At 35.7% G+C, this 16365-nt stretch overlaps 1 protein-coding gene across 9 annotated transcripts in view; it reads right to left on the bottom strand.

Annotated features, from left to right (window-relative positions):
- The window catches only part of LOC119637603, a 147631-nt gene that overhangs the window by 37042 nt on the left and 94224 nt on the right, over window positions 1-16365 (bottom strand). For all 9 annotated transcript variants that reach the window (XR_005247290.1, XR_005247291.1, XM_038033767.1 and 6 more), the window contains 2 exons: window positions 4789-8313; window positions 2252-2604 (listed from right to left, as the gene is read on the bottom strand). Coding sequence is in view for 7 of the 9 variants with exons in the window: in XM_038033767.1 (XP_037889695.1) it covers window positions 2252-2604; window positions 4789-8313 (3878 nt within the window). In the remaining 2 variants the exon portion in view is untranslated. The remainder of the gene's footprint in view (window positions 1-2251; window positions 2605-4788; window positions 8314-16365) is intronic.

Consider the following 16365-nt stretch of genomic DNA (forward strand, 5'->3'; position numbering starts at 1 on the left):
TATATTTCCCCTAACAAAGCACAATATGAATTTTGCAGTTACGTGAACCAAGTGCGGATCAACATTACTTTGGATATATCTCAAATATATTTTGAAGGAGTTTCTTCGGGAAAGATAGCATTAATTCATATTTTTGCAATAACAAAGTCAATGACAACATTACAGCTTTGTTTTTTTTTTCTACTCCAATACGTAAGAAGCTTACATGGTTTATTACTTGCTTTGATTCTATTACTTAAAAATCGTTTGCACTAATCTGGTTCGTCGAAATTTTTGGCGGAATTTTTAGTTGTTCAAAAAAAGGAATGCTTTTATTAAATTTTTTAAATGTCTCTTATAAAAAGCTAATTGGCATGTTACCGAAAGGATACTCGTGCGTATTTGAAAAGTCAGCATTAATATAATTTTCATTATATTAACAAAATGACAAAGTGTTTGTTTTAATATTAATAAATTAAAAATTTTTTTTTAAAAATCACAATAAAAAATCACCAGAAAAAACTCAGGCAGCAAAAAGCGTAAAAACATCATCAGAAATGACAGGCATGCACACCAACAACAACGAAAAAATTAATTTAATTGAGTTTAATTAACTCACTAGGGAGACAAATGAACGAAACAAACTCAAACATATTCTCAAGCACCGAAACTTGGTATGAGCAGGAAAAAAAGCAGAGCAAAAAACGAACGAATCCACAGTAACAGAGCAGAGCCAGGTGTTTATGTATGTATAGTGTAAACCCTTTTGTCAATTCAACCATACGCCCATTTGACCAGCGCATCCACCCACCGTTTGTAAAATTTCATCATCAGCATTCAGTAACGAACCGAGTAAGAGTACTTGCCAGAGCTTAAGGGGCCTTATGTAAATACTGTTGTTGTTCTCCTTTTTTCATTTATTTTTTTTTTCGTTATATTTCTGCTTTATAACCCATCAATTATTCATTGAGACATTCAAAAGATGACAGTAGCCGGGCTATCATAGAGCAACCGACAAATTTTTGCAAAAAAAAAACGATTTTACATTAAATATAAATTCTCCTCAAAAAATTAAAAATTATACGTTATAATATTAATATATCCACCAAAACGAGTAAATAAAAAGAATGTTGAACCAATTACTTCTTTTGATACCTTGCCACTTTCGTACTGCGTTTGTAACATAGCAATAATGTGAAAATAAGATTGATTAACGATGCCCACCGATGTTACCTTCTGGAACCGTAAGATTGAGACTCTATCCATTGAAAAATTTAATACGTCTTCGATGTATTTGAATGTTTTCATGAAATTTATACCATGCATGTTCTAGAAATGATGAATATTTATATAGAATAATGAATATATGAATATATATATATATATATATATTCAATTTAAATATATATACAATTTACGCAAAACCGAACAATTTCCTATCAGCTGGATACCTTCTTATCTTTATCAAAGACATGAAGATCTGAAAACCTGTCTGCCTTGCCTCACATATTGAGATTTATCTAAAATTTCCCTTTCTCATTCCTAACAATTTAAGTTATTGGTTCGTGCGCGATAATTTAACATCTATTTAACTAGATTCAGTCATCGATGAAAATAACCTTTCAATTACTTTGGTAAACCAAGCATATTATTTGATATGTATTGCTCTTCAGCTGAATTATGCTAGGCATTTGTCATTTCGGGCAAAACAGTTGTGTGTATGTTACAATTTCAGTATATAACGTTACTATAATAGATTAGATTTACCGTTATTTGGGTACATACGTTACGCTACATTCATATAATAGGATATTTGCAATTAAATTTAGAGTTGTCTTGTTTTGATGAAATACTCTCCGTTCAATTTTAGAGTTTATTTGTGGACTAGAAAGCGAGTCAAGCAAGTGACGGATATTAAAAAGCTTGGTCTACGCAGAAAATAATTTCCTGTTTACTTTCCTGTTGCTTAACCAGAGCAAGTTAATATAAATTATGTAATGACACTTTAGGTATATTAATTGTGATAACTGCCAACAATTTTATTACGGCAACTGAAGCGAAACCCTTGCATGAAAAAATAAAAGCATCTCATTAAAGGCAATTCACATGCTTCACAATAAGTGGTTTTAGAATTAAGGAAAGAAGAAAGATTATAAACACTTCTATATTCAGGCCAATTAGTGATTAATATTATCAACAATGTTTTCCTCCAGAAACTTTATAAATAAAGGCGCCTAAAGAAAGTTTTACTTTATATATGCTGTTGGCTTACCTTTACCGTCGATTGCATTGCCGTCATTGTTGCTAAATAAAGTGATATTTGATGTTACTATAGATGAACACATATTGCCAGTAAAGGTTGTTGAGGTGGCTGATTCTGTTGTAACACTGGCGGTAAAGTTAACATTTGTGTTCGACGTAGTCATCAATATAGCGGATACACTACTGTTGACAGAGCTTGTTGGAAAATTCTTAGTACTGCTCACGCTACTACTATTGCCGTTGTTATTATTGTTGCTGCCATCGCTGTTACTACTGCTACTAACAGATAACATTTGTTGAGAACTTGCGATGGCTGATGAAGCAACCGTCGATACGCTATCAAGACGCTTTCTTTTGGACTCACTGTTTGTATAAAAATGAGAAAAAACCAAGCAGATTAGATTTCTATTTAATTACACAAAATTTTCGTTCAGTTTTTTTTTTTTAATTTCTGTTCACGAATTTTAAATTTCATATTGCATTTCCATAAACATATGGATTGTGCTTGTATGTGGATATTGTGGATATATAGATGAATTCAATATACAAAGAAAAACAATCAAGAAATATTACTAGAAGTTATAAGAAACATGCTAATATTAGGGTTTAGATTGCCTTAAATATACGTCCCTTAGCTATAGGATATGGACAAAATTATATGAAGAGTATGCAATATAATACCATCTGGTCGTATGTTGCCAACACTACTTCCATATATATAGGGCAGTTTACATGTCCATTATATTCCAGCGCTTTACTCGCTTTGTTAATCTATTGAACATAACCGACGATCGGCGAAATGTATGACCACTTAGCCTTCGGGGGAGGATATATAGAAAATGTTTGATTATCAGGAGAGTCTCTGACGATAACAGCTGAATTGTTTAACGTTTCACGAACGACAGAATATCAACGGTAATAGCAGCATGGGGAAAACATTGTAAGACATCATCGGCGAAGAAGAACAGTGGTCGAAATCTAAAGCTAATCGGCAAAAAAGCATAGCGAAGAGGTTTGGATTACTATGGAAGTTGTCTCTTAACACAATACAGTAAGCAGAATGTTCTGTAGGGGGTCCTCTCATATAAAATTAACAAAAGAAGAATGGAGCGTGGAACATTCAGTTAGACAAAAACATGAGTCCATTAGGACTCATCCTTTTTATTCGAATTATTCTTCTTGATAGTTAAAAACATCAGAAGGAGGGGAATTGAGATGAACTTGCTATAACATCTATTTATAAGTCAAGCTTTATTTTCTGGCAAGAGCTCAAATTAAAACGTGTAGTAAAACGTTGAAGAAATATTTCATTAGGAAGAAAAAAATAAGAGCAATAACAAAAAAAGTAATGGGTGAGTGGTGTTAGCAAATGAGATCTATGGGTAAACTTGAGTTTGTAAAATAACGTAGATGCACAATACTATTCAGTTGGTTATAATAAGTCGTTTCCAACAAAATGAGAGCATATGATGAAATTTTTCCTAAAACCGATAAAGAAAAGTAAGCAAACTAACCACTTACTCTGGTAAATCAATTAAAACCTCATACACCGCATAATTATTTGGACATTGTTATGAAAAACTCTCTGTTTCTCTATAATTTCAAATCAAATCAACCATACTAAATTGTTAGGAGGTTCTGTTAATTTTAATAAACAAGTTTTCCTCTCTCTTCCTCTACATAAAATAACAATTTTCCTTTTAATATTAGTGATTTATTTCGCGCGCACCGATGGTAACCATGCAGCGCTCAAGATTTTTCTTCTTCCAAATTCATTACTTTTGTTGTTTATTTGAAAAAATCTGCTGCATCATCATATCCCAAATTTCGTTTTTGGATCCAACGGTTTAAAAGTGGCGACGCAACTTGACTGAAAATGTCATTTTTTGGCCAATTATTGCAAGATTTGTCAAGGATACACTATTGCAGTTCGTATAGAAACTTCTGTCACATCCAGCGTGCTCACAAGATATGGCACCTCCTGATTACCACTTGTTAAAGAAGTGCGAAAATGGATCGGTGGATGCATCGCTGCCACATCAATATAAGTTTTTTCGACATAAGTTCTTCACCATGTTGCCAAAAATAAAATATTGTAGAAAATGATGGAAACTATTTTGATTAATGTATATTGAACCAATTTCCACAATAAATGCCTTTTTGAAATGAAAAAACTGTTAAAATCAACGCAACCTTCTAAAAGTACTATATAGCTTCACAACACTCGTCATCATGTTCTTTTTCATATCCCCACAAAATTGTCGCTTGTGTTTAGTGCTATTTGACAAATCGGCATAAAAACATGCACAGGCACACAGCGCAGAGAAATTGTCAACATTTATTACAAAAATAGTGAATCTATTCGACCTTAACTTAATTATTTAAGTATCCCAATATCAGCATACATATGTACCTCTCATACACTAGGTTAATATTTCATAAAACGAGTACATTTCTAATGTGGCACGACACATTAACGGCGTTTTTATAACTTACAATTTAAACGACAAAAGCAAGAATAAAAGAACAAGAGTTATCGCAACTTACCTAACATCTGAGTTGCAATCATTTCCCGGATCGTTGACACTTTCCACTTGAGCAGCTTTCAGTTTTTGTCCTAAAAAGTTACCAGCACTCGTTGAGGTAGTGGGCGTACTTACAACGCTTAGTTTATTATTTGTATCTTCAGCGACAACAGATTCAGCATTAATGTTCGTTGCTTTGTGTTCGTTCCCAGTATTGGAAGTCTCCCTTTTAATCTCATCGGAAACAGCATTTATCAATGGAGGTTTAGACGGGGAGGCCATTGTAGAAGCAACAGCACTTCCTGTTTGCGTAGGAATGGTGCCAGCGTATGAGGTTTTAATACCATTCGGCATTGATGCGGCTGGATGAACTATGTTATTCAAAGAGGTCAGAGACGCCGTCGTCATCTGAGATATTAGAGAAGCAGATGAAGGTAGTATCGCACTGTCTATATTAGCATTTGTTTTCTGAGGAGCAACAGTGTTAGAATTAACTGACGTAGTGGCACCAGAAGAAGCCACAGATATTTTCTCTTTTGATTTTTCAGGAGACACACTCAAAGCATTCGTCGATTTTTTATTATCATAGTTATCAGGCACTTTATTTTCAAATTTTGCCTTGTTGCTTCCATTGCTCATACATTCTGTTGAGCTCACTTTTGTATTATTTTCTTGTTCTGTTAAGTTTGTTCCATTATGCAATTCTATTGCCGTTGAAAGCTTTTCAGCTTGACTTTTGTCAGCTGACATACAAGTAGGCGTAGTAATATTAGAAGAATTTGGCATCGAAACATTCTTACCTCCATTCGATATCTGCGATGTATCTGCTGCTGCAGCGAATAAATCGTCCGCCGACATAGTCGCAGGAGTTTCAATATTTGAACTTACCGTTGTTGCAGAAGTCACCGTTGTTACACTTACTGCTTCTATTTTTATGGTTTTAATTGTTGTTGTTGTCACTGCCTTGGTTGTTTCTGTAACTGCCTTTTCTACAGTCTTCTCTCGTTCTGCCGCTCGCTCCGCCCTTTCACGTTCACGTTCGGCTGCTGCAGAACGGCCTCCTGTCTTTTGTTGCTGTTCACGTTGCAATCGGGTTGTTACTCCCGTAGTTAAGGAGTCAATAATACACTGTGTTGGTTGTTGCTGCGTCTTTTGGAGCGTTTTAGAAGCACGAGTTCTCTGCCGTGATTTTCTAAGTAACTGCTTATAATTTTCTGTCTTTTTGCTGAGGTAGTAGTAGCGCACGCAGTCTTGAGCCGATTTGCGGTCCAAACTAGCCGCTATCGCACCAAAATTTTTAGGATGTTGCAAGAATTTTTCTTTAAAAATTTCCTTTTCTCCAGCTGTCCACACATTGAGTACAGCACGTTCTTTATGTACAGCTACCATGTCCTTGACGGCACCGTTTTCATTGTGGTAGAGACATCGTCTTTGATAAGTATTGAACATCAGCGGAGGAATTATAGCATAGGAACGCATCTTTCTTACTTCCATAGCTTGTTCTTGCAAGCCGTCCATAATCTCCTCATAGTCTGCTTCAGATTTGATACGTGATCCAACCCGATTAAAACGCTCTTTATCCTCGCGTTGCTTGCGCAGTTCGGTAAAAACCTTCTCAAAAAACTCGCGGTTTTTAGATTCGCGTGTCTTACGCTTTGCACTGCCTTCGGCCTTATCGACACGTTTCTGCCACTCAGTCGACAACTGAGCATATGTTTCCACCAACTTTGTATGATGAATCCAACGCTCGTTCTTGATTTTGCGTAAATGATCTAAAAGAGGCATTTTGATGATAGTCTGATGACGTTGTATCACAATCGTCAAATGATCTACATCTAAAGGCTGATTGTACAGCGGAAGTAAGTAGCGTTCCCCACAATTGTCGAGTATGGAATGTTGAGCGGCTGCCGTTTTTTGATTCGCCAAATAGATTTTTTGAGCCAATGTCTGGGATCGCCAAAAATTTTGGGCATCGGTTTCTGCCTCAGTTTCGGCCTGCTTCTTCGCAGCCGCTGCCATTTCCTTCTGCTGCTTTGCAGCCGCTGCCACATCCATCAAATTCTTTTCCTTTGTTCGTAAAGCATCCAAAGCATTATCAGCGCTGGTTATTTCAGTATCTACTTTTTGAATTTGCATTAATAGGTCTTCTTTTGCAGTGCGACCACGTTCCTCCGCACTATCAATTGGTAACGTGGGCGAAATAGCTTCAACCTGTGGATGATATGCCTCTGTTGAAGAAGAAGTTGAATTAATGGTCGTTGTCACTGAAACTGATATTGAGGGGGAGTTTGTTGTAGCTGTGGTGGCTGCAGCTACATTAATGACGCTGCTAATTGGAACTGAAGCAGCTACACGATTCACAGGTGGTGTCACTACCACTGGCATATGCAAAGATTGTGTTTCAACTTTAAGTTGCTGCATTGTCACCGATTGAGGTGGTGGTGGCACGTGTTGTTGATGCTGAGGGATATGGGACGGTGGCAATGCCGATAAATGCGTATGAGGCGGTAAAATCTGTCCATGTCCATGACCAGACGTACGCACTACATTAGGAGTTTGCGCGGTAACTGGTGACGGTTGCCGTTGCTGCTGCTGCTGAGGTGTAGAAGATTGGACATTTGTTACTTGATGTGGTGGCAGGTTGTTTGTTGCGGAGTTATTCGCATCGCTTAGCCGCATTTTTTTGTAAGGTGGTTGTCCACCCGGATCAGGTGGAGCTTGAGTCTGGCCATGACGATTCACTGAGACAGTAGCCGTTACCGGCACAGCAACGTTTTTTAAATACTCATTGGAATACGGGGGTTGTTGGCGATGCGTTGTATTGAGCAAAATGCGTTTTCCTCCAGCTGTCATTATACTACTTGTAACACAAGAATTACTATTTCCAGCAGGCGGGACGTTGGATGTATTATGCGGGGAATTAGCGTTCGACACAGCGGCTCCTCCGCTTGGCGCGTTGTTAAGCAACTGTGCTCCTCCAGATGACGACGCCTGGTGGCCGGGAGACGGGTGTGCAAAATGCAACGCTTCAATGCCGTGTGGGGCACTGATGTTAACATTAGAAGTTGCTGGCATTTGAACCACCCCCCCGCTACCTGGTGCACTATTTGCAGCTGCCAATGCAGCAGCAGCCACCCGATGATAATCTTGCACTGGTGGCATTGGAGGTATCCTTGTGTATGGACTTTCCCGATATTGGGCACCTGGCCCAATGCTATAAGCACTTTGCAATATAAAACGTTGCGGGGCCTCCCGGACTGGGTTAACATCGGCAAATTTGGCATATGTGTTAGCAGCAGCAGCTGAACCGGGTCCGGGGCGAGGTGGTGAAAGTGGACTAGCTGCCGAACGCGATGACTGCTGTTGTTGTTGCTGCTGCTGATGGTGATGCTGCTGTTGTTGATGCAATTGTTGATGATGATGGTGGTGTTGTTGCATCTGCTGTTGATGTAAGTGTTGTTGCTGTTGTTGTTGTTGTTGCTGCATATTCTGAGATTGTGGTGGACCAAGGCCACCGCCAATGCGTGGAGTCGTATCGTTAATGGACCTAAGAACCCAAAGATTAAGAGAAAAGCTCGTTATTATATGCAATTAGTTCATTCATTTGTACTAAGCTTCACAACATTTTTATTGAATTTCAGAAAGAAAGGGAGCATGTGTTATTTTCTAGCAAAAATTAATTTTCGTAGAAATAAATGGATGACAGTAAATGGGACTTCGATTCATCCAATTTTGCTATCACAGTCATCGATTTATGACGCATTATGTTAGCTTCAATGTGACTAAACACGGCAGCTAACGTGCAGTCAGCACTCTTCCGCCTAAACTTGAACAGTGTCAGAGGTTTTCCATCGCCACTCAAGCTACTACACGGCCATATTCCAATTCAGCTACCCAAAATGCTCCCACGGCAACAGATCGTACGGAGTACCCGTACACACATACGCCTCTAATTTGTGCAACTGTACTGCCTTCTAACTATATATTATTTGATGACAGCCCGATATTCATTTTTCCCATCTTCAGGGAAACGCTCAACTCTACTCAGAAAAACAATTGTCAAATAAGTACTGCGCGCCCACGCTACCGGAAACTTGTCAGCCACGTCACGTACATGCAGTACAAAAGTAGTCAATAAAAGTGCGCAATATATACCTAATACGGAAAACATATGTACAAATATTACAACTTCTTTATTTTATTTAGAATTAATCGTTTTATTAAAATCCAAATATATTTACCTAGCTTGTTTGTGAAAACTCCAAACCAAAAAATGTACAATTTGAAGCTCATTATTTAGGAAAAAAAAACCAAAACGAAAACAGCCTCTAAAATGAATCATAGATTATATCACTCAATAAGTTTCTTCATCGCATTAAAATGTTTTGCCGCCTCAATCGTCAACTACCAAGAATGCTGTTTGATTGTAGTTGTAAATGTACAAAATGTTTCTTCAGGCATGCGTAATGGAAGACAACACGCATTATCAAGCAATATTATGCCGAGCCCCAGTAGAAAAAAAAAGACTAAAGTATGTCGACTAAAAACACTTATGTAAGTGAACTCAAACTTAACAAACCAAGCTGAGCAAACAAAATAGGAATCTAGATATCGGCAACAACAACTTTGCACATTCCCGACTAATGCATGAAAAAAGCAAGACCATCGGCGAGCATGAATTTTGAAGAATACAACGTGGAGATTAGAGAAACATAAGCTGATTTGCAAAGTAGGATATGTAAAAGTATGTTCATTCTTTGAATCTTTAAATGAATATTGAAAGACGTTTAGGGTTAATCGAGCAACCTTTGTTCAAGAAGATAGAGAAGATTTTTAGTCATGTGCCATCAACCAAGAATCCGACAGAAATAATATTTAAAGCCTTACCTAATTTAATATGGTTTACAAGACCTAAAAATTTGGAACCCACATGTTCAAAAATGTCATCTAATAAAGTACGAAGTAAAAAATCAGAAGCGAACAAAGAGAGACGTCTCATAGGAACCGCATTGAAGTGGCTGTAATTACACATTAAGAAAATTTGCAAATTTCTGTAGACATTTAAAGAAGACATCTGCCTGGAACACTAAAACTCGTAGCATTTGGTCATCACATTAACGCGAACTGCTCATGTTCTGCAATTAAACTATTCTTAAGAAGAAATACAGCGTACATCAAAAAATCTTGAACTGCGATCAAATAGCATATTGAGAGGTTTAAGTATGTTTCTGGAAATCGTAGAAATTGTTTCACTGCTGCCCCACACACAAACCATTTTGCGTCATGGACGTAGGCTCGTGATATCATATGCCAGGTAATTACAAATGAAATATTTTCATGCTGGAGTGAGTCTAGGCACTAGTAGATGTTGTGTAACAGCTTTGGATATTTCATACCCGAACGTGGCTAGCAACTCTTCGCATTTTTACCTAATAAGAGAAGACCTACTTACCATTTACTACATCAGACGTCAATTTTTGTCAATGTCAACTATATATAAGTTGAGAGGCGTTCGTACCACGAAATCTTTTATTGCAATATTCATAGGTTATTGCATGAAAGGAGCACATATGAAAGTAGTACTTGATTTGAAAGTTAAGGCCTTTGTAGCCGCTCTCACAGGATTTGTTCCTAGATGTTACTAACTTTATAGGCGAACGGAAACTTGGAGAAGATGAAAAATTAAGTTTTTTAAGTCATTTAAATTTTAGCGACTGCAATTATCGAAAGTGCAGTGATTTTCAAAATTATGTGCGGTCAAATTTAACGCCAGACGATTTTTTGATTGGTGCTTCACTCGTTCCCAAAACGAATAAAGAAAGCGAATACATGTCTTATTTACACAGATCAAAAAGGGTAATCGTTATCCCACAATATTTTAGCAAAGATGGTCTAAATAGTATTTATAAGAATAACAGCACAGGCTAATGTGGGCAAAACCGCACAGAAGGATGATCTAGTTCTAATGTCAAAAAACGATCTGCTTATAAAATTTTGAGTCATTAGAAGAGCTGTGCGTGTAACGAAAGATGCTGTGGGCAATGTGAGCAAGAAACATTAGGAGACTATTAAAAACATATGTCAATGATTGACAAGAATACATTTGTAAGACAAAATTATTCTTTCCAGTTACAAATAACCTTTGTCTCATTCTACACAAATGCACTTTTGCCGTCCTGGGCATCTTTACTTTAGGGTCATTGGAGTGAGTGTGGAGAAAATGAGTTTGAAGTGTGCTTGCTCTTCTCTCCGCTCTTAGAGCATATAACTATCTCGTTATCCGATATTAACTATATTTGCCGTAATTGACTTTTTTGTTCCTCTTGTTCTTAGGTAACTGTTCAACTGTTTAATTATTTTTGGAAAGGATCGTGTTAGTAAAATTTATATGCTGTAAAAGTAACTTTTTTGGCAAAAAATCCATTGTTGACTGTTGGTTTTTTGGAAAAAGCGAATTTTTGTTCATTGCTAAAAAACGTTGACTTATTAATAAAAAATTTAACATGTAAAGATAAATTTATAGCAAAAAATTTAAATACCAAAACTAGGAAATAAATAGAAAGAGATAAATAGAAAAAAACAATAAGACTGTTTAAAACAGTATGCAACACATAATGTTACCTTGCATGCACTGCTCGAAAATATACAGAATGTTTATATCAAACACATATAGCAGGAGATGCGGACAAACGTGAAGAGATAAGCGGGTGAGCAAACATACCTAAATCCATTTAGAATTTCATGCTGATCAATAATATATGTACATTATAGAATCTCTGAACTTTATTTTTGGATGCTGCAAACGTGTTGACAAAAATCTATTATACTCCTGCCAATTATTTTTATATAGAATGTATTGTTTTAAGTATTAGCATAAAGAATAATTTTTTTTTTTTTTTTTTCATTTCTTGCTTAATTCTGTTTTGTTTATGTTTATTTTTAAATTTTTTTTTATAGCAAAAAAAAAAACATTCACAATAATTACATGTGAATTACATGAAAAAATGGAGCTTAATATTAATTCCTTTTTTAAACCATACTATTATGTAATTTACGTAATAATTGTGTTGCCCTTATGAATAACGACTTATTATTGCTTGCCATAAGACACACCACGATTCTCAAAGCGGTAGGACCAATCTTCTTCCATTGATTCAAGTTTCAGTTCCTTAAGCATGAAATACTGAAAATATCTTGCCTGAAAGTAATCCCAGAGGAGATGAGGGCTCATCGTTGGACCACCCCACATTATGTCAAAGAAAATAACGTTGTTTTCTTGGAACGTCCAATTATAACCATATAATTCCCTAGCATAGTCCACGGAACTATTCTCTAACAACATATGCGTTCTCGTTCATTTTGCTAGGTGCAAAGCTTATTTTGCGCTTTCCTCGTGTTGCAAATGCAGCCCATACCATAACCGATCTACCACCGTGAATGTGCCTGTAGCATGTTAGTCGAGAGTATTGGGTTAAGCGTGGTTTGGCAATTTTATGTTCATATCTAAGTCCTATTAAGGAGCTGCTGCATACGCTGTCATGTTACACTTAGGTCTAATTCTATTTTTATTCTTAACTCAGATTTTCATTAGTTGCTATATGTCGAATAGTCCGTTGGGTCCTCTGATCCACGGTTGGGATGCATTCAATGCAACCGAAATTGTCAAGGGCTCCTAGATAATTGGAGACCGCATTGCGGTACCAATTTACGCCAACTGCTATAACGTCAATTTTACTGGAAGGAAGTCTTCTTGCTTCAATTCCGAAAGTTGTTTTCAACTACCAACAAAAATAGGAGCACAATTATTATTCAAAATATAGTTATAATAGCATTTCTTCAAGGAATAGAAACTACATGTAGCTCGTCGATTCTTTGTCAAAAATTAAAATGAATGCTACCCTTTCACCTATTGCAAAATGCAATATTTTGCGGTTTGATATTGCCTAATTTTACTAACGAATAGAAATCATTCACTTCATAATCCACTTCGTGCAAATACGACGATAGCGCAACCTGCGTGCAGATCGCTCATTTTTATTATCAGTAACAAATTCAGCAAACATGTGTGCAAAACAACAACATACTATTCCTACCAAAATGTGCCCTCCTTCTTGATCCACAAAATTGGCAAATTTCCACAGTCGCAAAAATTAATAGAAGAAGCTTAAACTTGGAAAAAATATGCCTTGATTTACGTCTACAACAAAACTTGTCAGGATCACTTTCATGTTCGGGCCAATGTTTAGCTAGATTTGTTTGGTACGATGTTCTTAATTGACGATAAGGTTTTAATACAATTTTTTTCATATTATTTCTAATTCATTTGTAACAGAGTAAAGAGCACGTCAAATGTGCGCAGAAGTAGATGAGAGATCATCAGTATCGCGAAAACTACACGAAGAAGAACAAAATCGACTATAGATGTTTGCGTACGGAGCAAAACATTTTTTTTCTATTTTTAAAATGTGTGATTTTCACTAAATTTTATTTGTGAAAGGAAATGAGGTGAGGCCTGGATTTACGTATACGACCCGGAAACAACAGATCAATCGAGCGAGTATCGTGCAAAAGGTGAGCCAAAAGTGAAAAAACCCCTCCAAAATCGCTCAAAAATTAAAGAGATCTTAACAGTTTTCTTCAATTATCGAAGTGTTGCGCACTATGAATTCCTTCCACCCGACCGAACTGGTGAAGAGGTATGTTGTTTGAGCTTAGAAATCACTTTGAAGGCGACGAAGTAGATTTTGAATAATAAATAGATTTAAAAAAAGAAAAAATTAAATCGGTCTTGCTTTTCGACACTAAAAGCAAGTCCCTAAAATAAATTTCGAGGAAACAGCACGAATTCAAATAGATGGATTTTTTTATACCTATCACCGAAAAATGAGGGGTATATTCAAAATTCAAAACGTTTGCAACGCCCAGAAGAAAGCACAAGAGACCCCACAAAGTATAGGTATTTTTGATCACAATCACATTTTAAATCGATTTAAGCATATCCGTCTGCCCCCTCTGACCGTCTGTCTATCGGTGTAATATCTATCGTAAACTTTCTCCTGACTGCAAAAATGAAGCTGTCGACTTCAAATTTGCCAGAAACATTGGAAGTTCTTAAACACAGGTTGATATTGCAAATCACCCAAAACGGTTGAAGGACATGCCCATAGCACCACGTAAACAGGAAACACCTCTGTTTTTCAAAAGGAATAAAAAATTTGTTTTTTGCTTATTACTCGATAAAATATAGTATATAAATATACAAAAATTTCAACGCATATTCTATGGGCTACCCGTAAAGGATGGAAAAAATTGACCACGCCTACGCAATATTGTAGTGTATCAAAATTTAATTGTTTTTTCGATAGCTTTGTAACGCGCTGAAACAAGTTTTAAAAACCCTACAAAGTATATAAATTCTTGGCCAGTTGCAAATTTGGAATCCACCTAAACATGTCCGCCTACTCGTCTGTCCATTTATCTATTTGAGCAATTTTGTAGTATTTGTGGTAAACATTCTTCCGTTGCCGTAAATGAAGATATCGCTAAGAAATTTCTTTTTAGGATAACGGTGATCGGTATAAAAGATTCGATATTGATCGAGTTTAATTTTCTCACTTGTTTTGATTTCGTACCTTCCAAAATTTTCTGTTGAAACAAAAGAAGCAAATTTAATGGATTTATTCATTCCTTAAATTTCAGTTGAGAAAGTTCCTACTTTTAAATTCTGTTATTATCTGAATTTAGAAATTTTGAAGTTTGAAATAAATAGATGAACTGAAAAATATAGAAAAAATTGGATTTGAGAAGAAATTTTAAAAACGTCTCAAGTAAAATGTATATATATAATTATCAAAATTTTACAAACTTTCAAAAAGACCATTTAGCCAAAAAGAGCCCGCCCAAGTTTGATGGCGCTAAAGCAAGTAATGAAATTAACATACAGTTTTTATTGAGACTTGAATTTTCTCCCGGGAAAAAGGACAAGACATAAAAAACAGGTAACAAGAAAACTTTGCTTCTGTAATAATGTGCTTACAGATAATCAAATGATTTCATAGTTGTTTTTTTAATATATTAAAGGTAAAGGCTCTTGAAAACACATTTGACGAAGGACATCATCAGGTGAGCTTACTTAGTTTATAACTGATTAATTCTTATCGGTGCTTTTCTACACACAATAGGGAAAATAATCCGAAAACAAAATAAAATATTTAAACGTAATTGTAAAACAATATTATTTCATTATTCTTCCTTTTATTACAAAATGTAATATTAATTTTTTTTTTTAAACGTTATAATCGTTTAAATCACATAAATATACACATTCTTTTTTTATTATTATTTCTGTGACAAAAAATACCGCGCAGTAGTCCAATAAAGTCTACATACAATATGAAGAATTAATGTTTCTCTTATTAAAAACCGCGTTTATGAGTCGAGGATAAAAAAATACAATTCTTAAAAAAACAAAAACTTATGTTAAATAACAATTCAAGATCTTTTTTTTGATAAACAAACTCAGTACTAGAAGTTCCTTAGAAATATCGAAAAAAAACCTTTGTAATGTTTGTGCCTGTTTTCGTACATTTAAATAACAACTTATAAGTAAAAAGTGAGCTTTTCTGTTCTTTCTGTTCTTAAAAAATGTCACTATATATTCAAAAACGCAAAGGCATTTCTCAAAAGATTAGAAAAGTGATTATAAAGGTAAAAAGTGAGAAAAAATCGAATGGAGAAATAACAAAAAACAATTGGAATTAGTGGTAATAGTATTATAAAAAATTACGCTAACACAAATTCCACAGAAAATAAGCACTGATCAAAAAAACCTTACAGAGCGTGAAAATCGTATATTATCAGAATTGTGACAAATGAATCCAAAACGCGGTCGATATTCGAAAAGACCTAGAAAAATATAAGCAAATTAGTATTCATCGCGAAACCGAATAGTGTGAAGAGGCAATGATTTTCATAGCCGAATTCCAAGAAAAAATTCATTAATACATGAAATTAATACAATAAAGCGTCTCGAATTTCTACAAAAATGAGGGTATAAATTCTGGGAAAGCGAAATTTCTAGCGGCGAACCTAAGTTCAATGTATTCGGATGCAATGGTAAATAGAGAGTATGGACGAAACTTAACACTGTGATGGCAATCCAAAATTGATTGCCAATTGTAAACAGCGGTTGAGCGGTATGTGATGGATTGGGAGTGGATGTGTGCGGCTGGAGTACGAAATCTGGTCTTTATTTACACTAATCGCCACGTTTATATGAATCTTTTGAAAACCAATACTAAAACTTTCGGAAATACAATGGGTCTTTTGGGCAAATGAATCTTGTAGCAGGATAACGATCCAAAACATACATCTCCTTACTGTACTACTACTACTTTGCTACTTTGCAACGTCCCCAAACAATTACATTCTCCTCTCCAACCATCGGATTTGAATGCAATTGACAACGTATGGCATGAATTGGATTCGAAAAAATAAAATTTCTAACATGGAAGAGCTTAAGAATTCGGGAATGGAACAAAATTTGTCTCTTTAATGCCAACAAGTATACAAGCTGTACTAGATGCTAAAGCTAGTCTAA

The sequence above is a fragment of the Glossina fuscipes genome, unplaced genomic scaffold (assembly GCF_014805625.2).
Source record: "Glossina fuscipes isolate IAEA_lab_2018 unplaced genomic scaffold, Yale_Gfus_2 60, whole genome shotgun sequence".
Taxonomy (NCBI): domain Eukaryota; kingdom Metazoa; phylum Arthropoda; class Insecta; order Diptera; family Glossinidae; genus Glossina; species Glossina fuscipes.